Genomic DNA, 27,659 nt, shown 5'->3' with positions numbered 1-27,659 from the left:
TTAGCATATCTTAGCACAATCCTTTGAATCTGATTTGACCATTAGCATTGCGCTCAAAAATAACCAAGTTTTGATATTTTTCCTATTTAAAACTTGACTCTTCTGTAGTTACATCGTGTACTAAGATCAACAGAAAATTAAAAGTTGCAATTTTCAAGGCAGATATGGCTAGGAACTATACTCTCATTTTGGCCTAATAATCAAGAACTTTGCTGATGTAACATAGCTGCAGGAGGCGCAATGATATTATGCAGTGCCTGAAAAAAGTCCCCTGGTATTGAAAGATACTAAGGGGACAATTTTCGGCTGATGCGCAACTTCAAATTTTCCGTCAATCTTAGTACACAAAGTAACTACAGAAAAGTCAAGTTTTAAATAAGAAAAATATTGAATATCGAGTTTTGGTTATTTTTGAGCGTGATGCTAATGGTCTAATCAAATTTAATGGATTATGCTAAGCTATGCTAAAAGTGGTAGCGCCAGACCCAGAGATTGCCTGAATGGATTCCAAAAAGGTGAAAATCAAATGTTTAACTCTAGGAGAGCTGAAAAATTGGCATATTTTCAAAAAAGTGGAGTGTCTCTTTAAAACCTATGCACCTTATCTTTTTACTTAAACCTTCTGGTTGGTCATAACTGTTTAGATTTTTCACTAGCGATACAAAACAAACATGTCATTTTTACAGGACACAGCTGCCGGCACAGAAAGGTTTTCCTGTTTTTCTGACCAATGTCAATGTGTCATAGTTGTAACAACCAACTCACAACTAAAACATGTACTATGGCTAGTTTTTCCAGAAGTTCAGATTTCTGGATATCGGTTCTTTACAGTCAGTTGTTTATCTTCTAATGTCCCCCACACATCACTTGATGTAAATGATGAAGTGTATTGGAATGTACATTTATTATATAGAGCACATTAAATTAATTGGAAACATATGATGCACACCCACTTTCAAAACATGCCGTAAACTTTTCTTTCTCTTTCCCTGAAAGGCTGATAAGCGAAAAATGGATGAATGTTCAAGTGGGTGACATTATCAAGTTAGAAAACAACCAGTTTGTTACAGTAAGGCACTCAAAGTTATAAACTAACTAAAAGATAGATAAAAATGCTGTTACGTAGCATCATGTATCTGTTTCTTTCACTTATAGGCTGATCTGCTCCTGTTATCCACCAGTGAACCTCTAAACTTGGTCTACATTGAGACTGCAGAGCTTGATGGGTGAGTGATTGAGTTTGTAAGCAAATAAGTGAACGAATAAGAGTGTTGTTGTTGTATGGCTATATAGTATGACATGAAGCTGAAGCAGGTTGTACTAGTAGTTGCTTGAGCTCACATACCTGCTTTACATTTAGGGGTCGCTAACACCACAGCGAAAAAGTTTTTATGCAGTTTGGCAATAACTGCATTTACTGTAGGTGTCCTGAAAATGCTAACTTTAAAAAAAGGTAAAGTGTAAAGTTGTGGATATTAATGACGCCTTGTTGTCTCTGTGATAACGGTTAAAACATGTGCATTGGTTAATTTAGTCTATAGGCATGTGCGAGTATAACCAAATCAACAGTGGTGGACTAAAGGACTGTGTTTGTGCTGCTCAATATACTGAGTTTAGTAACGCTTCTCCAACAAAGTTTACAACATTATGGCCCTCTAAAGTCCAGGGCCCTCGTCGTCCATCTGAATAAAGTTGCCATCTTGATTGTTTGTAGTTCCAACTCTGTAGACAAATGCATAATAAGTGTGTAAGAGTTTCTTTACAAGGTAACATCGCCATCTACTGGCCTGGCCCACGTAATACAGTGTATTATTTAGTAATAATATTTTTTCGTTTAGTTACTCTTTTTTACTGCGTTGTCACGTGCACGTGAAATTTTTCAAAAGTTGTGCAAACATAGCCTTTAGCATTAAGCCTACACTTTTATCCAAAACTTGAGTGAAACAATGAAGTGATTCATCTTAAAGGTATAGTTCACTGAAAAATTTAAATTCTGTCATCATTTACTCACCCTCAAGTTTTTCCAAACCTGTATAAAGTTATATGTTCTGCTGAACACAGATGAAGATATTTTGAAAAATCAAGCAGATCTGGGGCACCATTCACTTCCATAGTATGTTTACAAACATCCTTCAAAATATCTTCCCTTGTATTCAGCAGAACAAAGAAATGTATACAGGTTATAGGGTGAATAAACAGAATTAGATTTTTTTCTGTGAACATACCCTTTTAAGGAGGCAACAATATTATAAGCTTTAATAAGTTAAACCAGCCTGTCGTATTTAACTAGTCTTCCAGTCTGGTCAAGTTTGTTAGACTGGTCTTTGTTGATTGTTTAGAGGGATGTTGTCTGTTTCTTGAAAGACCAGCTGTTTGGCCATCTAAACCAAATAAACACCAGTTTTGGCCAGGATGGGTTACCAGCTAGACCTACTGAACTAGAGTGGCATTAAACTGTTTTAGCTATCTGCATGATTCAATTTGATCTCTGTTTCTTTCCCACATAGAGAAACTAACCTAAAGGTGAAGCAGTCTCTCACTGTAACAGGAGACATGGGCGATAATCTGGAGGCTTTGGCTGCATTCAGTGGTAAGAAAAAAAGTCTTGAGATCAAAAGAATTCCTTGCTCCATATGTTGCGTTATACTGTTACTCTGTGGTACTTAAAATCCACATAGAAATATTTGCACACATTCCTTATCTACCTATAAACTTGACATATTTATGTGTGCATTTAAATGTGACCTTGCCTTTGAAATCCAGGTCTCATAATCTAATCGTGATTTAAATCATTAAATCATTAATCATGGCCTTGCTCAGTCAATATTAAAGATTTCAAGGTTATATTTTCACAGAAAGTTATTTGACATTATATAGTATGAATTTATGTTGAAAACACTAAATCACAAAAACTGCTTCAGCTGGGCTTTCACAGGCATTCAGTGTATACATTTTGCTTCTGTGGCTTATATGAACACACAGTTTGGTTTATTTCTTCATTTTTTAGGTGTTTCTGCTTACTTATAGATGAAAATGATCACAAAAATTAGAACTTTTAGATATCTCATGAATTTCTCCTAGGGTTTGATTAAGCAAAGTGAGTTGCTCAGTTTGCTTCCAAACTTTCCTAAGTCATAGATTTCTATACAAACACAACATAAAAATCTGAATTATTATTCATTATATAGCTCTAGTCTATAGTAATAAATGTTCTACTAATGAATTGTATCTATTGTATATCTGTGAGTACTCGGTTGAATCTGAGCAATAATATTTTAATCTGTCATGTGTCTTGCTTTAGGAGAGGTGTGTTGTGAACCTCCTAATAACCGCCTGGATCGCTTCACGGGCACACTGACATGTGCCACACAGAAACACTCATTAGACAATGACCGGGTCCTGTTGAGGGGCTGCACCATCCGAAACACAGACTGGTGTTTTGGCCTTGTGCTCTTTGCAGGTAATAAGAAATTTACCTGGATGGAGGGATAAAGATGCCATTAGAGGGATTTTTGTGAACTTTGAAAAGCTCTTTATTTTCCTGTGAACTTTAAATTGACACTTCACTTTTTTGAAAATAGGCTTATTTTCCGGCTCTCCTTAACTCTTTCCCCGCCAGCGTTTTTAAAAAAAGTTGCCAGAAAATGTTCTTCTTTAAATATATTATCAAACAATATATCGGATGAAAGAACAGACCCTCTGCTTTCAAACAAAAAAATTGTTTCATCCTACCTCTCAAACATGGGTAGGTTTCTTCAAAAACACCCAATTTTGAGCAAAAAGCTGAGATAATTCAATTTTTGTGAAAGACTTTTGATAGAGATCAGATGCAGAGCGATCTTTAAAACATACACGGAGTTCTTTCATGTGAGGCGCTACTTTCGGGTTGTATAAGTTGTGGAAATTGCGGTATTGCGGAAAGACGGAAAATCTCGTCATTGGCGGGGAAGTGTTTTCTCTTAATTGACGAGATATCTTGTCAATGGCGGCGAAAGAGTTAAAGAGTTAAATAATTGAGTTTTACTTTTTTGGAATCCATTCAGTCGATCGGGTCTGGCAGTACCACTTTTAGCATAGCTTAGTACAATACATTTAATCTGATGGTCTAATCAGATTCAATGGATTATGCTAAGCCAGGGATTCCCAAAGTGTGGTACGCGCACCCCCAGGGGTACGCGAGCTGCCACCAGGGGGTGCGCGAGAGGAAAAATGTAATGGCGGTCTGTTTCTTTAAGTGGGATTTTTTCATACAATAAAAAAATAAAAAAATGAACAGTAAACATTTCCTTTGTAATCGCTTTTATTTTAAATAAAAAACTATAATTTATTAGTTTTTGATAGAAACGTAGAAGACAGCTGCTGTCTTTTTCTACGCACTGCTCTTCTGTTATGCACTGCAGCCGCTATATGCGTGCCAACTCGTTTCATTCATTCCATATATATTATAAATATGCTTAACTGACTGAAATCAGGGAAACTGTCAAGTGGGACGTCTTATGATAAAGTTGTTAGTCACGAAGGAGGAGAGGGACCAAGAGAGAGAGACTTTTTTATGGCAAAAATAGAAATAATGAAATGTGACGAGACATGGGCACAGGATACGCGAGCAATGTGTTTTCATGCATGGTAAAGAGACCGCCAATGAAGTATATAATAAAATACATAAATACTTACTGTAGAGAACTTATTAAAAGCTTTCATTTAATTTTGTTTGAAACTTGAGCTGTTATAATGAATCTGCAAACTATTATACACCTTTTGTGCGAACAGTAAAGGCTTTCGTTAATGTGTTTGATGGGTCTGCACGTGACGCACTGGTAAACATGAGGAAACCTCTCATATGTCATCTATTAGCTGACGGCAGTAAGTGTACCTTTTTTACCATAGTAAACTTGAATGGCGTCTAAATATCACAGTGGTTAAATGCATACACGGGGGCGCACATCATCTACGCTGAGCGTAGTTTCAGATGGTGCAATAGGCGTAAATATTTTTCACAATGTTGGACTTAGCTAAGCCCGACGTAGGACTATTACACCCAACTTCTTAACGTCCGGCTAGTGCAACCGGCCCTTGGTTATTTGCGCATGATTAAACATGAGTATTTATGGTGAGAAAACAAAGCTTTTTTGGATTTTTTTTAAAATGGGGATTGGGGGTGCGCCAACCAGGTTGGGACATAGAAGGGGGTGCGCAGGAAAAAAGTTTGGGAACCCCTGTGCTAAGCTATGCTAAAAGTGGTACCGCCAGACCCGTAGATCAGCTGAATGGATTCCAAAATGGTAAAAACCAAATGTTTAACTCTAAGGGAGCTGGAAAATGAGCATATTTTCAAAAAAAATGGAGTGTCTCTTAAAAAAACACTTTATTGTATAAGTGGTGAGGGTTTAGTTATTAGCGCTTACTAAATGCATAACTCTCTCAAGTCAAGTCAAATTTATTTAACCTTGTACATAAAGAGCTCAGATGCAAAAGCCATTAAACTCACAGCACCCCCTAATGTTTGGTTCAGTTTTTTATTTTTACTTTTGAATTCTGACTTTTATCATTTGAAGTGTTTCTATTGGCATCCTTAGTGATTTTGCAATTGTTTACTATGTCTTGTCCAAAGATGCACTTAGAGGGTTTTGCAGCGAAATACATTAAAATTTTTGAGTTTTGTGAAAATACGGCATTTCAATTACTGATTAATAACCCTTTTATTGCCATTAAAGTTAGATTAAATTAAAATTAACTCTTCATATATTCTGTTTATTGTGTTTTACCCAGCTTGCTCAATGGCTGTTGTTGTATGTTATTGCATGTGTGATTTCTTCAGGACCTGAAACCAAGTTAATGCAAAATTGTGGGAAAAGCACCTTTAAAAGAACCAGTATTGACAGACTCATGAATGTGCTGGTTCTCTTTGTAAGTTTCAAATCTAAATCTCTTAATCTTTAAATAAAATGTCTTCTCATAAAATAAGATTTTTAATATGACTTTGTTGTCTTTGTTTTGTAGATTTTTGGGCTTCTGGCTCTGATGTGCATTATTCTGGCTGTGGGAAATGGGATGTGGGAATACCAAGAGGGATCAAAGTTTAAAGTCTTTCTTCTGAGGGAACAGAACACAGCATTATCTGCCTTTCTTACATTCTGGTCTTACATTATAATTCTGAACACTGTGGTGCCCATCTCACTTTATGTCAGGTATGATATGTATGCAAATTGTCTTGTTTGTGTTGTACGTGGAAAATGACTAATCATACCTATATGTAATTTTTGGTTCATGTTGGATTCCAGTATGGAAGTGATTCGATTAGGCAACAGTTACTACATTAACTGGGACAGAAACATGTATCATGCTCGATCGAACACGCCGGCCGAAGCCCGAACCACGACCCTCAACGAAGAGCTCGGTCAGATCAAATACATTTTCTCGGACAAGACCGGCACTCTCACTCAGAACATCATGACTTTCAACAAGTGCTCCATCAATGGGAAATGTTACGGTCAGAACCAATCCTTAGACATGTAAAACATCCCAGGGGTGATCAAATAAAGATCAAGCTTTAAAATGTGATTCCTCTGCTCTACAGGAGATGTTATTGATCAGTATAGTGGACAGAGACTGGAGATCACAGAGGTGAGAAATAAAGTTTTAGAAAGGAACTGAAGGTTTTTTAAGAGCTGAGATGATGAGTTTAAATTTTGGAACAGGAAATGACGCCGGTGGATTTCTCCTTCAACCGGCTCGCAGACCCAAAGTTCCTCTTTTATGATCACAGTCTGGTGGAAGCTGTGAAGTTGGAGTTTGAAGAGGTTCATGCTTTCTTCAGATTGCTGGCTCTCTGTCACACTGCCATGGCTGAGGAGAAAAAGGAAGGTGAGTGAATTTCTGTGCACGCACATACAGCTTATCATTTATATACAGTTTATATTATACTGTAGATAGATAAAGTATACACAAGAACAGCTATTGTTAACCAAAAAGCAATAACTGTAAAAACTTACCATAAACAGCTTGGTCATCCACATGCATATACAAATTGATATCAGACAGGTGTATGGATATTGCAGGATGAGTAGTATATGCAGGTGTATAAGACTTTCCCACACAATCTAGAAAATCACCCCAAATTTGATAGAAATTATAAGAAGATCCTTGTTTTTTTCTCGTTTAATTAAATGAAAACGATCTTAAATCCATAAAGAATGAGTAGGGGATTCATATTTATTAAAAGTTAATAAATTATTTTTAGGCGTGATAGATAGATGGAGAGTTGGAGAGATACGTTGAGGACTGGAGGGATGGATGGATGGAGAGATAGATGGACGGAGAAATAGATGGATAGAGAGAGAGATGGATAGCGGAGTAGAGAGATGGATGGAGGGATAGGTGAAGGGATAGATGGAGGGATAGATGGAGGGATGGATTGGTGGTTGAACAGAGAGTGATAGATGGAGACAGGAGTGGAGAGCTGGATGGATGGAGAAATAGAAGGATAGATATAGAGAGATGGACGGAGGGATAGGTGAAGGGATAGGGGGATGAGTGGGTGGAGAGAGAGATAGATAGATGGGGACAGGAGTGGAGAGCTAGATGGACAGAGAGATAGATGGATAAAGATGGATGGAGAGATGGGAGAGATAGACGGAAGGAGAAATAGATGGATAGAGAGAGAGAGATAGATGGATAGAGGCGTTGAATGGAGAGCTAGATGGACGGAGAGAGAGAGAGAAAGAGAGAGGGAGTGAGACGAGAGATGAATGGATGGAGGGATAGGTGGAAGGTTAGATGGGTGGAGAGAGAGATAGTTGGAGACAGGAGTGGAGAGCTAGAGCTGGATGAGGGATAGATGAAGAAATAGATGTAGGGATGGATGGGTAAGAGAATAGATAGATGGAGTGTTGGAGAGAGGTGTTGAGAGATGGAGTGATAGGTGAGGGGATAGACAGAGAGATGGATGGGTGGGATGGTGGATGGGTGGAGAGAGAAATAGATGGAGAGAGGAGTGCAGAGCTAGATGGATGGAGAGATAGAGGGATAGATGAATAGAGGAGTTGAGAGATGGATGAAGGGATAGGTGGAAGTATAGATGGATGAATGGGTGGGTGGAGAGAGAGAGAGATAAATTGAGAGAGGAGTGGAGAGAAATGGATGTAGGTAGGTAGGAGAAGAAATAGATGGATGGATGGATGGATGGATGGATGGATTAATGGGTGGAGAGAGATAGATGGAGAGAGGAGTGGAGAGAAATGGATGTAGGTAGGTAGGAGAAGAAATAGATGGATGGATGGATGGATGGATTAATGGGTGGAGAGAGATAGATGGAGAGAGGAGTGGAGAGAACTGGATGTAGGTAGGTAGGAGAAGGGATAGATAGATGGATAGATGGATGGATGGATGGACAGATGGATGAATGGGTGGGTGGGTGGAGAGAGAGATAGATGGAGAGAGGAGTGGAGATCATGGATTTAGGTAGGTAGGAGAAGGGATGGATGGATGGATAGATGGATGGATGAATGGGTGGGTGGAGAGAGGAGTGGAGAGAAATGGATGTAAGTAGGTAGGAGAAGGGATGGATGGATGGATAGATGGATGGATGAATGGGTGGGTGGAGAGAGAGATAGATGGAGAGAGGAGTGGAGAGAAATGGATGTAAGTAGGTAGGAGAAGGGATAGATAGATCGATGGATAGATGGATGAATGGGTGGGTGGAGAGAGAGATAGATGGAGAGAGGAGTGGAGAGAAATGGATGTAGGTAGGTAGGAGAAGGGATAGATAGATGGATAGATGGATGGATGGATGGATGGATGGATGGATGGATGAATGGGTGGGTGGAGAGAGAGATAGATGGAGAGAGGAGTGGATAGAAATGATGTAGGTAGGTAGGAGAAGGGATGGATGGATAGGTAGGTAGGTAGGTAGGTAGGTAGGTAGATAAGGAGGTAGGTAGATGGATGGATGGATGGATTGGTATGTGGAAGGATATGTAGAAAGGTGATCCCTACCTGCTTGTGTTTTATTAGTTTAGTTAGGCTAAGTTTGTCTATAATTGTTAAATGTAATAATTGTAAAATGAAGATCGAAGAATATTTTATGAGTAATCAATGATAGTTGATTTTCTTTTACTCATTTCCCCCCCCCCCCCCAGGTGATCTGGTGTATCAGGCTCAGTCTCCTGATGAAGGTGCTTTGGTCACCACTGCACGTAATTTCGGTTTTGTGTTCCGCTCTCGAAGCCCTGAGACAGTGACAATAGAAGAGATGGGGATTCAGAAAAGCTATGAGTTGCTGGCCATTCTGGACTTCAACAACGTACGCAAACGCATGTCTGTGATTGGTACGTATCTGTCATTGGCTGGCACCCATTAAGTGATCAAAGAGGCTCCTCTTATATTTATATTATATCATATGTGTTTATCTCTCAGTTCGTAATCCTGAGGGCAAGCTCACTCTGTACTGTAAAGGAGCAGACACCATTATATATGAGAGACTGGCTCCTTCCTGCAGTAAACTAATGGAGGCTACCACAGAGCATCTTAATGTAAGTGAACACCAGAGGGCGCCAGTGAGACAACTAGATTACACAATACTGTATTTGTTTCTTGAAGTTTGTGCTTGTGTTTGCACATGCGTATGGATATAGGCCAGCAGCCTTTTGCGTGTGTATGTAATGTAATGTTATGGCATATAATTCTCTTTTAGTTTTTAATCTCTCTCTGTTTTATCTTTACCTGTAGGAATTTGCTGGAGAGGGATTGAGAACGCTTGTTCTGGCTTATAAGGATTTGGATGAAGAATATTTTTCAGAGTGGAAACAGCGCCAACATGAGGCCAGTGTAGCGCTGGATGACCGGGAGGAGAAGCTAGACAAATTATATGAAGAGATAGAAAAAGACATGCTGGTATACAGAATCACAACACACACACACACACACACACACACACACACACACACACACACACACATATATATATATATATATATACATATATGTGTTTAGAAGCATATATATTTACAGCATAGTTTTACTAGTACCAACATATTTTGTTATAGTATTTCTTGTTGTCTCTCTTGTGTAGATAATTGGGGCTTCAGCAATAGAAGATAAACTCCAAGATGGAGTCGCTCACACTATCGAGCAGCTGGCCAAAGCAGAAATCAAGATCTGGGTTCTTACTGGGGACAAACAAGGTACTTTTGTGTCTTTTGTTGTTATCCAGCAGCCATATCACCCAAGACAGCTTGCCCACTGAAGCTAAGCAGGGCTGAGCCTGGTCAGTACTTGGATGGGAGACCTCCTGGGAAAACCAGGTTGCTGCTGGTAGTGGTGTTAGTGAGACCAGCAGGGGGTGCTCACCCCGTGGTCTGTGTGGGTCCTAACACCCCAGTATAGTGACGGGGACACTAAACTGTCAAAAAGCACCGTCTTTCGGATGAGACGTTAAACCGAGGTCCTGACTTTCTGTGGTCGTTAAAAATCCCAGGATGTACTTCGAAAAACAGTAGGGGTGTCCCCCGGCATCCTGGCCAAACTTGCCCATTGGCCTACTAAGCATCCCCATATCTACTAATTGGCTATATCACTTGGTCTCCTCTCCACCTATAAGCTGGTGTGTGGTGGGCGTTCTGGCGCAATATGGCTGCCGTCGCATCATCCAGGTGGATGCTGCACATTGGTGGTGGTTGAGGAGATTCCCCCATTCATATGTAAAGCGCTTTGAGGTCTGCAGAAAAGCGCTATATAAATGTAACTAATTATTATTATTTTGTTTTATACTGCCCATCAACTCAACCATCATTGTAAAATCTACTAAAATGTAGGTTTCCTTATTTGTAGAATTGATGAGTAATTGAAATTTGAATTTTTTATATAACAAATTTACAGTATTCAAAAACTTACTTAAATGATGTTTGGGTATAAAGTAAATAGTTCCCCGAAAAATGAAAATTCTGTCATCATTTACTTTTACTTATTTATACATTCAAATCTGTATAAATACAAAGGAAGATTTTGAAGTATGTTTGTAACCAAGCAGATGTGGGGCACCATTGACTTTCGTAGTAGGAAAAATAATATTATGAAAGTGAATGGTGCCTTTTATAACCCTTTAATTGCCATTAAAGAAAAAAATGACCAAACCTCCAGAAAATCCAGATAATTTACTCAGTACCATGCCATCCAAAATGTTGATGTCTTTCTTTGTTCAGTTTGTTAATGGACCACAATACTTAACAGGTTTAATGCAGAAACAAATTGTAGTTTTAAAGGACTCCAAATGGCAACAATTACAATTGTTTCGCTAGATAAGAACCTTATGCCTCGTTTGGGATCGTTTAGAGTCCTATGAAGCTGCGTTGAAACTGCAATTTGAATTTGCATTAAAACTGTTAAGTGTTGGGGTCCATTAAAGTCCGTTAAAATTAGAAAAATCCTAGAATGTTTTCCTCAAAAAACATAATTTCTTCTCAAATGAACAAAGAAAGACATCAACATTTTGGATGAAATGGGGCTGAGCAAATGATCTGGATTTTTTTTTTAAGAAAATAGACTAATCCTTTAACATAAGAGCCTGATAAAAAAAAATTCATTTACAAGAAAAGATTTTGTGTCTGAAGTCCTCAACAGACAATTTTACATATAAAATATACAGTGATTGTGTTTTTTAACATTGCACACAATTTACTAATATCATAATAATGACAAATGATCCCATCTCTTATAATAGACTGTTTTTCTGTATTGACTTTCTTAAACAGAGACGGCTGAGAACATCGGTTATTCCTGTAATCTACTGCGGGAGGAAATGAATGATGTGTTTATCATGTCAGCTAACTCATCTGAGGAGGTCAGACAGGAGCTGAGGTATTTTACCTGTTATACAGATGATATACAGTAATATATTTTACGTATTAAAGGAACGCAACGATTTTTTGGGACTTTTATGTGCCATAACTCTGTCTGATGCACCCACCGCTAGCCTAGCTTAGCACAAAAACTGGAAGTAAATGGTTCCAGCTAGCATACTGTTCCCATAAGTGACAAAATAACAATAAAATTTTCCTATTTATATGTTGTGGAAAAGAAATTTGGCATTATTTTTCGTATACATAATGGGACTAAGATTCTCACTTCGCCTAAGTAGCAGTTCTTCGCCTTCTGAGAACATATAGTTCCTAGTATGTATACGGTTAAAAGATGACTATGACCTTATTTGCTGTGACTATACAAATCACAACATAAGAAGATGTTGGTGTTATTTTGTCACTTATTGGGAGCAGTATGCTAGCTGGAGCCATTTACTTCCAGTCTTTGTGCTAAGCTAAGCTAGCGATGGGTGCGTCAGACAACCCGCTAAGATGAAAAGTGTATGCATGGACTTATCTAACTCTGGGGGATACGGTGAATAAGCTAAAGTCCCGAAAAGTGACGTGTTCCTTTAAGTACCAAAATCGCATTGATGAAACCAGAATAGACTGTGTTGTTATTTCTACAGAATTTGTATAGCCAAGCTTATGTACAATGTGACTCTTTTGCAAAGGGATGCCCGTCTAAAGATGTGTCCTGCTACAGAACAAGCTAAATTCCTTAATCCTGAGGTTATAATGGGAAACACTCCTGAAGTGGTGCCGGATGAACAGGCCAATGGAGATTATGGGTTGGTGATAAATGGACACAGCCTGGTGAGAAACACAGCCTCTTTCTCTCTTTCTGTCCCATCTGACTTGTGTCCTTATATAAACTTGACTTCAGTGTTGGCTGTGCAAAAACAATCATTTAATATCATGATGTAATTGTTTGGGATCTCTGTGTGTTTGTTAAATATAGGCGTTTGCTCTGGAGAGCAGCATGGAGGTGGAGTTTTTGCGGACGGCAGGCATGTGTAAGACCGTGATCTGCTGTCGGGTGACTCCTCTGCAGAAAGCTCAAGTCGTGGAGCTTGTCAAGAAATATAAGAAAGCCGTCACTCTGGCCATAGGAGACGGAGCCAATGATGTTAGCATGATTAAAGGTAAAGCATTAATACAACACTACTGATGCACAGTGTGATCGAGTAAAAACAAAACCTTTAGGTCATCCAGTCGAACAGTGCAAAGCTGATCAAATATGAGCACATGATCAAATCTTGAATGCAGCAGAGATTGCTTTGGGTTAAAAATATTTCTCTTTATCTTTTACAGCGGCCCACATCGGTGTGGGTATCAGCGGTCAGGAGGGGATGCAGGCCGTGCTGTCCAGTGATTTTTCCTTCGCTCAGTTTCGTTTCCTGCAGCGCCTCCTGTTGGTGCATGGCCGCTGGTCGTACCTGCGCATGTGCAAGTTTTTGCGCTACTTCTTCTATAAGAACTTCACCTTTACCTTTGTGCACTTCTGGTACGCATTTTTTTGCGGCTTTTCTGCTCAGGTGAGCCACATTATTCTCATTTCTGAGTCACTTGAATACATTTAAAGGCACAATATGTAGGATTTTTGCATTAAAATATCCCAAAACAGTTTTTTTACATGTGAGCTTACATTATTCCAAATGTTCCATTTTTAAAAAGGGTCTTAAGGTCGCTTGTCAATGGTGTCATGCTCAGGTTATCCATGATTTCTGCTTTTGCTGCCAAAGAAACCATAGGTGTATTTGACTTTATGCAGGGTTGCCAGGTTTTCACCGCAAAACCTTTCCAATTTCTACTCAAAACTAGCCCAAGTGTGTTTTAAGGGGGGGGTTCCTGTAAACATCGTGTTCTGGGGTACCATCTGCGTTTTGGGCAGGGTTTATTTGCTAAAATTACCGGGGGTAAATTTCATATTATTGGGGCGCTTTAACCCACCGATGCGAGTCAGCCCATGGCAACGGTATTAAAGTAGTCCATTTCTGTGGGAAAACCACAAACTTGGCAACACTGTACAGTATGTCACAAATGAGCGATTCGAAAGCAGTACTCTCACGATAGTTTGATGTCGCACTTTGATTAAATTCTGTTGTGGTGCATGCGGAAGTAGTAGATTATAAATGTGGCCATTATAAACTTTATTTCAATACATCATCCCTTAACATGATTTGTTAAGCATGATTTGGCATACGCTCTCTCGTGAATCCATGTCAGTTGTTTCTGAAAGCTAGTTGTTTTAGTTTGTAAAGTTTTTAATATTGATATTTTGCTTACAAATCGCATCGATTGCCCCCGGAAGGCCTTTATTAACCCACTGTACCCATGTGGATTACTTCTGTGAAGGATGGATAGACTTTTTTGGGCTTCAAATCAGAAGCACCATTTACTACCATTATAAAGCTTGGAACAGCCAGGACATTTTCTAATATAACTCCGATTGTGTTTGTCTGACAAAAGATAATTGGATACATCGAGGGTGGCTGGAAGGTGAGGGGTAAATTTAATTTTTGGGTGAACTATCCCTTTAAAGGTGAAAACTCCCCTCGTCCCACACTCTATAACTTCATCATCAGGCTGCAGCTGTTGTTGTTGTTTAGTGACCTCTAGTGGTGGTGAAAATAGCATGTTGTGCCTTTAAAAGCAGTTGACAGGCCCATAATATGTTGTCAAAATAGTGTATTGTTAACCTTTTGTTTTTTTAGCATTGATTGTATGTGCTAATGTGAACATTGTGCAAAGTTAATATATTAATAGAATATTGTTTATTTCTACTTTACTTCTCTTTGCAGACAGTATATGATGAAGGCTTCATCACTTTATATAACTTAGTTTACACCGCCCTGCCTGTTCTGGGAATGAGTCTGTTTGACCAGGTACAATATGTTTGTCATATGGGGGTGGTTTTGCGGACAGGGATTAGCTTAAACCAGGACTAGGCCTTAGTTTAATTAGGAAATATAACTACTTTTAACAAACATGCCTTACTAAAAACATTACTTCTTACAGATGTATTTAAAGATATGTCAGTGCAAGATGTTTTCAGTTTGGACGGTTCTTACATTTATTTTAGTCTAGGACTTGTCTAATCCCTGTCTGGGAAACCGCCCCATGGTTTAGTCCATTTTCTTAAAAATATCCAGATAATTTACTCACCACCATGACATCCAAGATTTTGATGTCTTTCTTTGTTCATTCCAGAAGAAATTATGTTTTTTGAGGAAAACATTCCAGAATTTTTCTAATTTTAATGGACTTAAATGAACCCCAACACTTAACAGTTTTAATACAGTCTAAAATTGCAGTTTTAAAGGACTCTAAACCATCTCAAATGAGGCATAAGGGTCTTATCTAGTGAAATGATTGTCATTTTTGGCAAGAAAAATAAAAAATATGCACTTTTAAACCACAACTTCTATTCTTCCTTCGGTCCTGAAGCGCCAGCGCGACCTCACGTAAATGCATAGTGACGTAGAAAGGTCACGTGTTACATATATGAAACGCACTTGTAAACACTGGGGGTAGTTTCGTATACTCCTCCGTAACCTCTTGAAGTGATGACGTATTACGTGAGTTTGCACTGGCGCGTTACAGGACCGGAGGAAGATGAGAAGTTGTGGTTTAAAAGTGCAAATTTTTCTTGCTAAAAATTACAATCGTTTCGCTAGATAAGACCCTTATGCCTTGTTTGGGATTATTTAGAGTCCTTTGAAACTGCATTAAAACTGTTAAGTATTGGGGTCCATCAAAGTCCATTAAAATTAGAAAAATCCTAAAAAATTCCTCAAAAAACATAATTTCTTCTAGACTGAACAAAGAAAGACATCAACATTTTGGATGACATGGTGGTGAGTAAATTGTCTGGATTCTATTTTTAAGAAAATGGACTAATCCTTTAAAGGTGCACTGTGTAGAGTTTAGCGGCATCTAGTGGTGAAATTGCAAATTGCAACCAATGGCTCAGTCCACACCTCACAGCCCTTTCGAAACCCATAGTGAAGCTACAGTAGCCACCACAGGACAAACATGTCATTTTGAGACAACGTAGTGACAAAATGCCCTCTATAGAGCAGTTTATCTGTTTAGGGCTACTGGCGAAACAAAATGGTGTCGCAAAATAGCCACTTCAATATAATAAAAATAATACCGTTCATTTTGTAAGGTCTTATACACCACTGAAAATATAGTTATGTATATTTTATTGCATTTATGACAAGAGATCCTTCTAAAACTTACACAATGCACCTTTAACTCATGTAACAATGTATGATATAAGGTAATAATAATATATTATGTATTAAACTCCCACCATACTGTGTGTGTCACTTCATATAGATTTTTGTTTATGTTCTCTCAGGATGTGAATGCGGAGTGGAGTCTTGAGTTTCCTCAGCTGTATGTGCCGGGCCAATTGAGTATGTACTTCAGTAAGCGTGCTTTCATAATGTGCGCGCTTCACAGCTTTTACAGCTCTTTAGTTTTGTTCTTCGTGCCTTATGCCGCCATGTACAACACAGCTAGAAACGACGGAAGGGAAGATGGAGATTATCAGTCATTCGCACTGATAACTCAGACATGCCTCACCGTCACTGTGTGTGTGCAGGTCAGTCAAATTGTTACCAAATTATTACCGTGTTTTGATTGGGCGGCTGCTTTTTTACCTAATTTCTCTTCAAACGTCTCTCCTAGCTGAGCCTGGACCTTTCATACTGGACTGTTGTTAACCATCTCTTTGTCTGGGGAAGTTTGGGAATGTTTTTCATAATGACCTTCTCCATGTATACCGATGGACTTTTCCAGTTACATCCACCATCTTTTGCATTCGTAGGTAAGGACTAGCATCATTGGCAAGGAGGACTGTGAGAAATGAAGTGATATTAACCCATTTTTTTACAGGAACTGCCCGCAATTGTCTTAATCAATCCAATGTTTGGTTGACTGTCGCATTGACGGCTACATTGTGTGTTCTGCCTGTGCTTGCTTATCGATTCCTGTACAATCAGATCTCTCCTACTATGAATGACAAGGTATAGTATAGCCTAATATCTATTTACCATAGTATTCATGTATATATGCTAATATAAACTGATAATAAATGTATTGGTTGTTTACTTACAGGTGAGGTATAAGGTTCATCAATTTAAGGGACCTGCACCCCGTCCGCGCCGCACTAAGCTCGTCCGCAGGAGCACGCGTCGGTCCGGTTACGCCTTTTCACACGCCCAAGGTTACGGCGCCCTCGTTACCTCTCGCAGATTTCTGCGCCGCTCTGCGCCTGTACGTTCTGCAGGATTCACTCCCACGGGACGTTCTCCTGGGTTCAAGCCCACAGGTCGATCTGCAGGGTACAGTCCGGCTGGGCGAGAACAGAACCCAAAACAAAAAGTGGAACCCACATCACTGCAAGTGTTCCGGGCGGTTAAAGACTCTTCTTTCTGAGGCTGGATTTGCGGGGAACTATTAAGCCAGATCTAGAACCACCAAACCACTTGAACTCATGGGGAAGATTGCACAGCCGCTGTGATTCATGTTAAAATGTATAGAAATATGTACGCACACTAAGAACAATGGACTTTATATGCAAATGTACGAAACCAGGGCCAGTGCAGAGCCACTTCTATCTGTTAGTCCCTATGTTACGCTCAATGCATATGTGGTTTATAGCAAAGACGACGTCTGGAAGTACTCGTGTTGAAGGACAGATGAGTGCAGCAGACATAAGGGACTGTAGGAAAGCAGAAACTTAAAAAAAGAGGGCACGCAAAGTGATGTCAGAAAGGAAGTTAAAATAGAGAAAGGCACTGTATACATTGTTCAGATATTATGTTCATGAATAGTCTTTAAAGGAGCATTTCACCCGTAGAAGCATTAATCTTTATTGAAAATGTGTCATATTTGTAGTCGAAATGTAACATACAGAAATATTATGCATGACCATTCAAAAACATTTCTGGGGTTCTAACTATACAAAGCTTAATGCAAATGGGTGAAGTGTCCCTTTAAACAAGAGTCATGATTTCATGTGAAACATCATTTCATTTATTCAAAAAACAATGTCATATTTGGGATACTCATGCTGTGTGATTATTTTGAATTGGGTGACAATAACAACAGAATTAAAGTTTATATACTCTGCAGTTTAAGGATTTCACCATATAATAATTTTAAACAATGCGTAAAACTCAGTATTGCAGGATGTCATTCAGAGGAAGGCTTTGTATCGACAAGAATCTCACAATATACGTCCTGTTTTGATACAATTTGTTTCGATACGTTATGATACTGTAAATTGATATGAACGGTGTATTGGGATATTCCCTTTTCGGGAATATAATAGGATATCATTTAAGGAAAGCTGCCATTGAGAACACACCACCATATGTAAACTTTTGCAAAAACATTTGTGTTGTGCCCCCATGCTAGTACTTCCTGTCACTGTTTAAATTCAGAGATAAGAAGAATGCTATCTAGTGGTCGGGATGTAAACTCCAAACAAAGTAACTGCCACGAATCTTGTCAGATTTATATTACAAATACAAAATCTTAAAAAAAAAAATATATATATATATATATATATATATATATATATATATTTTATTTTTTTGAGAATCGGTACAATATTGTCTATGGAATATTGGTATCAGGACTGATATTTTGTATTGTGAATCCCTAAGTCATATCTTATGTATTTTCATAATTTCATCAAAGTAATCAGTTTCCTGAACCAAAACCAACTCAATTTAGTTTCTTTGCCTGTATCTGACTGTTAAAATTGAACACGGCACTATTGAGACCTCTTTGACATGGTGAATGGCCTTTTTGTACGGATTATGTTTACATAGCACATCAAACTCTTTAATTTCCAAAAAAAATTAAGGACATATTTTAAGGGAGATTTTGAAATGACCCCTTTAAAGGATACTGTAAAAAGACCAACTTGAATATAGAGTATTATTTCTATACCCATACTGTAAGTGCTCTGAGAAAAAGTTATATACTAAGGATTGTATTAGATTTTCATAAGGTTTGGAAATATGTAATTATTTCTTATACTCAGTATGTTTTTAATGCAATACAAATCTAGACTTTTTCTGTACTGTGTATTCATATATATATAATTGCAATATTATGCAATAATTTTACTATGCAAGCCAAAGCAAAAACAATTTTGTACAAATAAAATTTTTGTTTAAAAGTTTAGGATGGAGTCTGTTTATTTAAACACAACTATATATAATGTTTTTCTTGTATATATGCATACTTGTTACTGCACTTTCTTTCCAGAACTTGAAAAGCAGGTGGATTGGTATAAAAAAGGGCATTTATAAAGTTAGCCATTGTTCACATTGTTTCAGTTAAAACAAAAAATAGATTATGTATGATATGGGATTTATAAAAAAACACTTTTCAGAGAAATATATATATATAAAAAAATTAACATCACTTTTGACCACTACTGTAAAGTTAAACTGCACGTAGTAGTTACTCTGCTATAGGACCTGACAATGGATAACTGACTGTAAATTAAATGAAAGTGAGACAATTTGTTAGGTAAGAAACAATGGCTATCTATGGCAGTGGTTCTCAAACTGGGGGCCCTGAGATGGTGCCGGGGGGGCACAGTTTTATGATATTTTATAAAATACATGAATTTATCATGAATTCTGTGCAATTAAACCTCAGTCTCGTCATCTAAAGCAGTGGTTCCCAACATTTTTCACTTCAAGGCCCACAACAATATTTGAAGGCCCCCCACTCACCCGTTTTTTCTTTTTTTTCAAATAAAATTAACTTCAGCTAGACAGATGTATATTCGCTACTAAAATGGCCAAAAAAATAAGAAACATCTTGATTTTTGCTATTTTAATGCTTGTTTTGTCACATTTTTTATCAGTTTAAGTCATCTTGAGGCCCCCCGTGGGCCCCCGCCCCCTGGTTGGGAAACACTGATTTAAAGTTATGACATCACAGCTTGGAAAAAGAGTCCTGAATGTCTATTTTTCTCCCATTTTAGACTTTTAAAGCCTGGGGTCTGAATTTAGGTGGGTCTCAATATGTCTCAAAATTCACAGTGGGAACAATGACCTGAAAGTACTGTAGGCCCACTGTTTGACTCCCATAATGAACAAAGAGCTGCCCTACAGGGACCACCACAACGCCACACCCACACTGTGAACCCACATCACAAACCAGCCGGATTCCCACACAGACGTGATATGTGATCCAAAATCAAAGATGCTAAAGTCAGCATAAGAAGACATACTGAAGAACCCCTGCAAAACAGAAGCGAGCCCGCATCGCTCAGAGATGCGTGAGGACGCTATTTTTCCCGACGTCGCGTCGCTCGCGTGGACCCTGCGTCGGCCGTTGCGCCGTGTCGTTTGAGCAGAGAAATCAGCTGAAACGTTGCGATCGTTTACCGTGATATTGTGATCTCAATGGAAACCGAAGAAATGTCATTTATCGTCAACGTGAGTATAAGAGTATCGTATGATAATTTTTGTGGTAAACTCGGTGCGTTGGTGGACGGATCCGATGCGTTAATGTGAAAACGCTGATCTCACCTTATTGTTGATTTCAGATTCTGTTATTATTATTTAAAACGGAGTGTTTCAACATTAATAAGGTTGTCTTTTATACAAACAATCTACGTATCATGCGTTAAACAATTGCTGTTTAATTATAGGAACGTGCACAGTTATCTCCGCTCTTATATCTCGCGATCATAAATCTTATCGTCATTAACAGACAGTCTAGTTGATTTTATCGTCATATTTGCGTTGATAATAATGTCTGACCAGAATCATGACAGTAAAATAATCGTAATTGTGTTTGGGAACAAGAGACCGTTGCGCTTGCGGAATGTGGAGGATTGCTGTTTTGATGCAGATTTAACGTTGTTTATTTGTTAAATCTTAGGCTTTATAATGTTGAACTATTGCATACAATGATGCTTACACGAGTAATAAAATGTCAAGATAGACACAAAGGTGTGTTATGTCAAATATGCCATTGCGATTGATCGTCTGTGGGCGAGTTGGGCCTTGTGTTTGCGCAGCAACGGTTTGTGAATATACGCCAGTCACACCATCATCATCATCATCTAAATAAAGCTGCATGATACTGTATATACAGTGTTAAAAATATACAAATCGACAGCGAGGGATTAAACGACCCGGTAAAGGATTACAGGTGCAGGTTTGTTATTCGCAATCATTTGACAGTTTGTATCAACGTAATGTTGTTATTTTTGTGCGCTTATTTATAAGGTTACGCTGTGGAGAATATACCGCGTTTTAGCCGTTACATAAGTGACAGTCTGAATACCTCAGAGTTAATTTGACAAAGTAACCTTGTATTTAAGATTAAGTAACGATGTCATATTTTATATATCTCTGTAGCATGAAAGGCATTACTAAAAGGCAAGAAATTAAGAGTTTTGATTTAAGGGTTTTTTTGGAGAGCCAAAAATGTTTCTTCCATGGTATTGTTGCATTAAACTACTTAGGAGCCTTTACTGTGTATATATTAAAGGTTCTTTATGGAACAATATAATATTTTATAACCTTTATTTTTAGAGTGTGTAGTTTGTGAATGTGCTACTGTTTCATAACACATACAAGGGTTTGTTAATATACACTCTTTAAAATAATGGTGATGTCACAGAAGAACCATTTTTGGTTCCTCAAAGAACCATTTGTTTCTTACCTATTAATAATCTGAAAGTTTTTTTGGATGTAAAGGAACCATTTAGCAAAAAATGGCATTGTAAAGCACCTAAAATTAAAAAATGCAGATGTGATTTTATATAACATCCCTGTGGTTATGGTCTCATTACAGATACCACAGGTGTACTTTGGATGCTATACATAAGGGCTATTATAAATATTGATAGGCTATAGTGGTGTCTAGACTTTTGTTGTTTGTGGTCAGATCACTGTTTTGCTGAACATAAACTTGATGTTGACCTGCTTCATTCTTAATAAGAGTTGTACATACATGGAACTGTAAGCAACCTTTATTTGTTTATACCATTTATTGAAAGTCATTAGAATATCATACTAAGTGTGAAGGTCTTATATAGTTGTATTATTAAAAGTGACGTGATTGTCAAGTATGGCAGCGCATACTCTAAATGTGACCTCTGCTTTTAACCCATCCCTGTTAGTAATAAACAACACAAGTCATAAATACACACACCCGGAGCTGTGGGCAGTGCCCAGGGAGCAATTGGGGGAAACATGCCTTGCTCAAGGCCACCCCAGTGGCAACCCGCCGGCTGTAAGATTCGAACCGGCGACCTTTGGGTTACAAGCTTTCTAGCCATTAGGCCACAACTGCCCACATTATAAGACTATTTAGTTTACCCATAATATCCTAATATTTTTTGTTTTGCACGCAGATGCCTTATAAGCACCTTTTCTATTAGTTTTAGTATGGCGCAAACTTTTGTTCTTAATGAAATTGCATTACAGCCTGTAATGCAAATCTTAAAGTATGTTTTCTCTCTGTTTTTTGTTATTGTTAGAAGTGTCATTAATTTTAACGAATAGCATATTAAACTTAATCTTGCTAAAGTAGTAAACCAAAGATACAAAACTGCAAAGACATAGTATAGCTGAACTCATAGCTAAACACCCAGGAGTCAGACACTATAGTGTCTGCCACGACCTTTAGTTATATAACACTAAGACCAGAGAGAAAGAGAGAGCATTTCCTGCTTCCTTAACCCTCCTCTCTATGCTTTGTCATTTTGGAATAGTTCACCGAAATCAAAATATTGTTCAACACTTTTCTTTCATGGGCTCTTTCTGTTTTCTTTGCCATATCTCACAAATCACATTCACGAATGGCTTCAGTGCAAACAAGATTGTGCTATGTTTGACGTCAGTACTGCTTGTCTTGTGGTTGATCTTCGTTGGTCGCTGACCTAACATGACACATCTTCACTGTTTTGATTTTTAACACTTAGTGTTTGAAGAGGATAAAAATGGAGGTGTTGGAAGTACATCATGGTGATTTTTGGGTATCCAATATGTTTCGTACAGCAGTAGGATAGGATGTTGTGATGTTACTTCATTACTTAGTATTGTATGACTTATGGGACAAAGTCAGTCTAAACTGACTCATGGGTTGTGATAAATAACTGTCTTACACTCTAAAAAAAGACGGTGCTATATAGCACCAAAAGTGGTTCTTTGCTCTTAATCATAGAAGAACCATTTTTAGTGCCATATAGCACCAGTGAAGCACCTGTGTAGAACCATATAGTGCTATGTAGAACCATATGTGGTGCTATATGGCCCCTATTTGGTTCTACACAGGTGCTTCACCGGTGCTATATGGCACTAAAAACGGTTCTTCTATGATTACAAGCAAAGAACCACTTTTGGTGCTATATAGCACCGTTTGTTTTTAGAGTGTAGAGAAAAAAAACTAATGTCAATTTTAAAATAAATTCAGTGTATCCTCTAAAGTGTCAGATTTAAGGGAATTTAACACGTGTAAGGAACTGTTTGTGTCTTAAGAGATTTAATCTTTTTACATAAAACAGATGAATATTAAGAAACTTTGGCTTTGAATTATTAAATGTGTTTAAAAATTATTTACTGAAACATTTCGCCCTAAAATAAAAAAAACTAAGCTTCGAGGGAAGATTGAAGATAATACTAACTATTCATTTTTGCTTTCTTTGTTATTTCACACTTACCTTATTTTATCAAGACAGCTGGGTCACGGTTTGGTTGGGTTAGCCTTAAATGCGCCCTTTGGGCTTGTATTGAAAGACAGTATGTTAGCTGAGGAATTGTTGCTGTTAGATGACAGCAACAAATTTTTACTGTAGCGTTTGACAAAAACCAACAGATAAAATTAGATGCTAAAAAACAACAGACATGTAAATTCAAAAGTTAATAAAGTAACAAAGAAGGAATTAATAATTGTGTCACTATTATATACCACAGATATCTTATTAATATATTGCTTACTTGTCAAAGTTTAGTTTAAAACTTTTTGGGTTATCCTGTGACTATTTTATAAAACTATCCAAAACATTTCTCTGAAGCAGATGCAATTTTCTTGTATTCTAGTGCCTTTTAATTAAACAACTGCTTTTATAGCCTGAAAGGTTTGTTTACCTTGGTGTGTCGTAGAAGCGCAGGAGGCCAAAGTAGTAAAAACACTGAATGGAGTTTAATTTAAATGGACTGTGAATGAGCCAAAAGAAATGGATTTGACAAAGCAGAAGCATGGAAGTCAAGGCTGTGGCTAAAATGAGAAGGTTTAATTTATTAGGACATTGCTCGAGTCTAGTGGAATGGATTTGACTGATGGCGCTTTGACAAGTGAACAACAAATGCGCTAAATTAGAGAAAAAGTGAGTGGGTCCAATATGATTGGTTTAAAAAAAAGTTGGTGGGTCTTATCCACCCACATATAACGGTTCGACGCCCATGAGTGACACATACACATGCACAATGGTTATTGGATGATGTAATGTGCTCCACTGCTTTATAGAGATGATTTTAGGTCATGGTCATGCTCTTCACATCCTTTTACTGTCTGTCTCTGCCCAACCAAAACTCCAACATTAGATAACTGTCTCGCAGCTATTTCCTCTTTCAAGATTTCCTCTCGTCTCTTAAAAGGTCAATCTACAACAGCTGCCCATCCCATAATCCCATCTCTCTCTCTTTCTCTCTCTCTTTCTTTCTCTCTCAGCCCTTAGCTCTGTTTTCATAGACTGGCAGATCTGAGAAGAAGAGGGAGGAAAAGCACAGCATCCCATCCTCGAAACGTGTACAATATTGTATTAACATCTGTATTAATCAGATTATATTAAATTGATATGAAATAAGTGTCTTTTTTAACCAGATTTGCAATGATTTGATTTTTAGTATTATCACAGTTTTATTATTCAAAGTTATATGAATTTGTACATTTTAATAAACAGTACTGATTTTTTTCACTTGCTCCTTTTGAGATTTGTAACCAAAATATTTATTTTACTGTGAATTTTTAAATAGATGCTCCCCTTACAAAAAACTCACATGGGATGGTATCCTTTAAAAATCCAATAATGGTGCTTTTACATTGCATAGTACCCCACGGTTTGGTTTGGGTGAGGTCGGGTCAGCTCACCTCACTTTAGCTTTGGTTAGCTTTCCATCGAGTTAAGTAACACTTCGCAGTGGGAGGGATTATAGGCGTGATGTTATATTTGCGTGCGAGCGTTGTTGGAATGCTAAACATCGCCATACATTCATTTATTTCTCAGTCAGCCACAAAATCAAAATTGACGTCCACAAAGATGTTTGTACATCATGTTTATCACTACCTCTGTATCACATGAAAGTTTCTGTACAACCACTGGTGGCATCAGTCGATTGCGCTCCACTGAGCCTCATTTAAGTTGCATATACACATATCCTGCGCACATGCGTTGCGAATGTGCCACTACAAACGAAAAAAAACTGGTATGGTGTTCCTGGTTCTCAACCTGTGGATGTTTTTCATTGCTAAAAGGAAGTTTGGGAACTTATAGCAGATCACAGATGACAACAAGTTTGCTTTAGACAGCGCAAGCTAGCACTAAGGTAAAGCTAATCTTTACATTTTAGCAATGAGGCTGGTAGTGACGATTCTCTCAGACCAATCAGTGATCTACGGAGGCACGTTTGGTATCAGCTCGGATTGTTTGGAACCCCAACCGAGGTTGTACTAAAAACAGTATTGGGTACTACATACTGCACCTAATGGAAAAGCTCCCAAAAGTAAGCTGACCCAACCCAAACTAAACCAAACCAAACCGTGGGGGTACTATGCAATGGAAAAGCACCATAAGGTACTTGTGAGGTATCAGCATGTACTAATATAGGTACTAATATGCACTCTTTAGATACAAAGTTGTAATTTTGTCCCAGTGACAGCTTTTATACCTTTTTTTAAAGTAGTGGTAACATAACTGATTAACATCTTGTCTTTTCTTTCAGATGATTTCCTTCCATCAAGACATTCACTTTAACCTTCTCTTTAATGTTCCCTATTCTCCAAAACCACGAATTGGCATTGGACGTGTGAACTAAATTCCCTGCAAAACCCAGTCTGCAACTAATGAACAGTTTTTGTCCTCGCCCACACCTGGAGAAGATGGACAGCCCGCCTAAGCTATCCGGGCAGACCCTTATTGTCCACCACATTCCGCTGGTCCACTGCCAGGTCTCGAACTCGCGACAGTGCTACGGTAGTCCGTTAAAACGGAGCGGTAATCCTTTCAGCTGTCCCGAGAACCTGGGACTGAGTCGGACCACCTCCTTGCCTGAGAGAGACATTCTTCAGCGGGAGGCACTGGTTTACAGTAGCCTCATACAGACGTCCAGCAGCAGTCTAAGCTCTAGTGACACCTGTGGGGATGGAGGGATAAGAGGAGGGGAGAAACAAAGAAGAGGAGGGAGAGAAGGAAGTATGGCGAGTGACACTTCCTCTTTCACATCAAGTAATTCTGAAGATCACGCTCAAGCACTGCCAACGAAAACACGGCCGAACTCGCGGCGTAACCCTTTTCTGCTCAACGCTGAAGATGAAGATGATGAGGAGGATGAAGAAAATCTAAATGGATATTTGGAAGACTCTTCTTTTCACTTGCACGGCGATTCGCATGCAATTTCTAAAGCCATGCTTGTGAATGAAGACCTGCCTCCTTTTCACCTACACGACCTTGGTTTCACCACTGAACCTTTTCTCCTGCATGCCTCAACGGAGGAACAGTGGTGTCCTGTAAATGGGCGAAGCAGGGCAGCAGACAGCAGTGACAATACAATGGGTGAAACTTTTGATTTGTCTGCTCACTTGGAGGGACTAAACATAGACAGCCAGCGACGTCATGGTAGCAGCGGTTCCACCCTTTCAATGGACTGTGGGGAGCAAGAATGGGGTGAAGAGGATGATGACGATTATGATCAATCAATGCAGGGCGGCAGAGGAAGCTCGTTGAGTTCCAGTCTGACGGCACCGCGCTGTACATGTTGTGGCCTTTCCCAGCCATACCCGGACTTATTTTCTGAATGCCACCAGGGCTACGGCAGTGATTCCTCCTGCAACAGCTCAGATGGAGTGCTTGTTAACTTCAGCACGATCTATAACAAGATGAACAACGTAATCCCAGCGAAGCCGTCACTCAACATCAACAGTTCTGCTGACCAATCCTGTGCCTCGTCTGTGTCTGATCCCGTCGGTATGTGCGGTAAAGACTGTAGCAGTGGACGTGGAGCTTTCTACCTGGACTTACAAACCTCCCCATCAGAACCTCCTCAGCATCCTTCAGGCACTCAAGAACATGCAAACTCTTCTTCTGTATGCCTCCCGCAACTGCAAGGTGCCACTATGGAAGTAGATGCAAACTGTAACTCGTACCACAACCACCTTGGAAGCGAGGGCCTTTCCTCTGACGAGACCTCCGCCAACGACCTCACGTCTTGTTTTCAAAGCCAGGCACGCTTGGTTGTAGCAACCCAGAATTATTATAAGCTTGTGACGTGTGATATTTCATCTCAGTCCTCTCCGAGTCCAGTGGGTTCGTCCGTGACAAGCTGCTCAGATGAGCACAGTAAAGGAAGTCCGACTCATCCAACTGAATACTATCTATTCCAACAAATGAAAGAGGATGATGAAGAAGAGGACTCCGAGCTGGTATAGTACTTGCTATAGTGTTTTTTTTTATGTTGATGCAATGCTTGTTAACAATCTCTCACACTTTCTTGCTCTTTTCTCCCCCTTCCTCTTTTTATTTATCAG

At 38.7% G+C, this 27,659-nt stretch overlaps 2 protein-coding genes across 4 annotated transcripts in view; both read left to right on the top strand.

Annotated features, from left to right (window-relative positions):
- atp8b5a (ATPase phospholipid transporting 8B5a) overlaps positions 1-18,433 on the top strand; it is a 40,887-nt gene extending 22,454 nt beyond the window's left edge. For both annotated transcript variants that reach the window (XM_065250778.2, XM_065250777.2), the window contains exons 7-28: positions 997-1,069; positions 1,156-1,226; positions 2,508-2,590; positions 3,302-3,460; positions 5,819-5,907; positions 6,001-6,188; positions 6,282-6,490; positions 6,578-6,624; positions 6,699-6,864; positions 9,138-9,326; positions 9,415-9,530; positions 9,727-9,891; positions 10,070-10,181; positions 11,748-11,853; positions 12,530-12,671; positions 12,817-13,000; positions 13,170-13,393; positions 14,660-14,743; positions 16,225-16,470; positions 16,557-16,695; positions 16,764-16,894; positions 16,986-18,433. In XM_065250778.2, the coding sequence (XP_065106850.1) occupies positions 997-1,069; positions 1,156-1,226; positions 2,508-2,590; positions 3,302-3,460; positions 5,819-5,907; positions 6,001-6,188; positions 6,282-6,490; positions 6,578-6,624; positions 6,699-6,864; positions 9,138-9,326; positions 9,415-9,530; positions 9,727-9,891; positions 10,070-10,181; positions 11,748-11,853; positions 12,530-12,671; positions 12,817-13,000; positions 13,170-13,393; positions 14,660-14,743; positions 16,225-16,470; positions 16,557-16,695; positions 16,764-16,894; positions 16,986-17,306 (3,244 nt within the window). In that variant the 3' untranslated portion in view covers positions 17,307-18,433. The remainder of the gene's footprint in view (positions 1-996; positions 1,070-1,155; positions 1,227-2,507; positions 2,591-3,301; positions 3,461-5,818; positions 5,908-6,000; positions 6,189-6,281; positions 6,491-6,577; positions 6,625-6,698; positions 6,865-9,137; positions 9,327-9,414; positions 9,531-9,726; positions 9,892-10,069; positions 10,182-11,747; positions 11,854-12,529; positions 12,672-12,816; positions 13,001-13,169; positions 13,394-14,659; positions 14,744-16,224; positions 16,471-16,556; positions 16,696-16,763; positions 16,895-16,985) is intronic.
- Positions 18,434-20,037: 1,604 nt separating this feature from the next.
- rusc2 (RUN and SH3 domain containing 2) overlaps positions 20,038-27,659 on the top strand; it is a 28,209-nt gene continuing 20,587 nt past the window's right edge. Inside the window, exons 1-2 of one of the 2 annotated variants that reach the window (XM_065250775.2) lie at positions 20,038-20,338; positions 25,859-27,554. In XM_065250775.2, coding sequence (XP_065106847.2) covers positions 25,980-27,554 — 1,575 coding nt within the window. In that variant the 5' untranslated portion in view covers positions 20,038-20,338; positions 25,859-25,979. The remainder of the gene's footprint in view (positions 20,339-25,858; positions 27,555-27,659) is intronic. The other variant, XM_065250776.2, reaches the window with a different exon arrangement.

This window comes from Paramisgurnus dabryanus, chromosome 5 (genome assembly GCF_030506205.2).
Source record: "Paramisgurnus dabryanus chromosome 5, PD_genome_1.1, whole genome shotgun sequence".
Classification (NCBI taxonomy): domain Eukaryota; kingdom Metazoa; phylum Chordata; class Actinopteri; order Cypriniformes; family Cobitidae; genus Paramisgurnus; species Paramisgurnus dabryanus.
The sequence above is the reverse complement of the archived record's forward strand: the minus strand, read 5'-3'. Positions and strand labels throughout refer to the sequence as shown.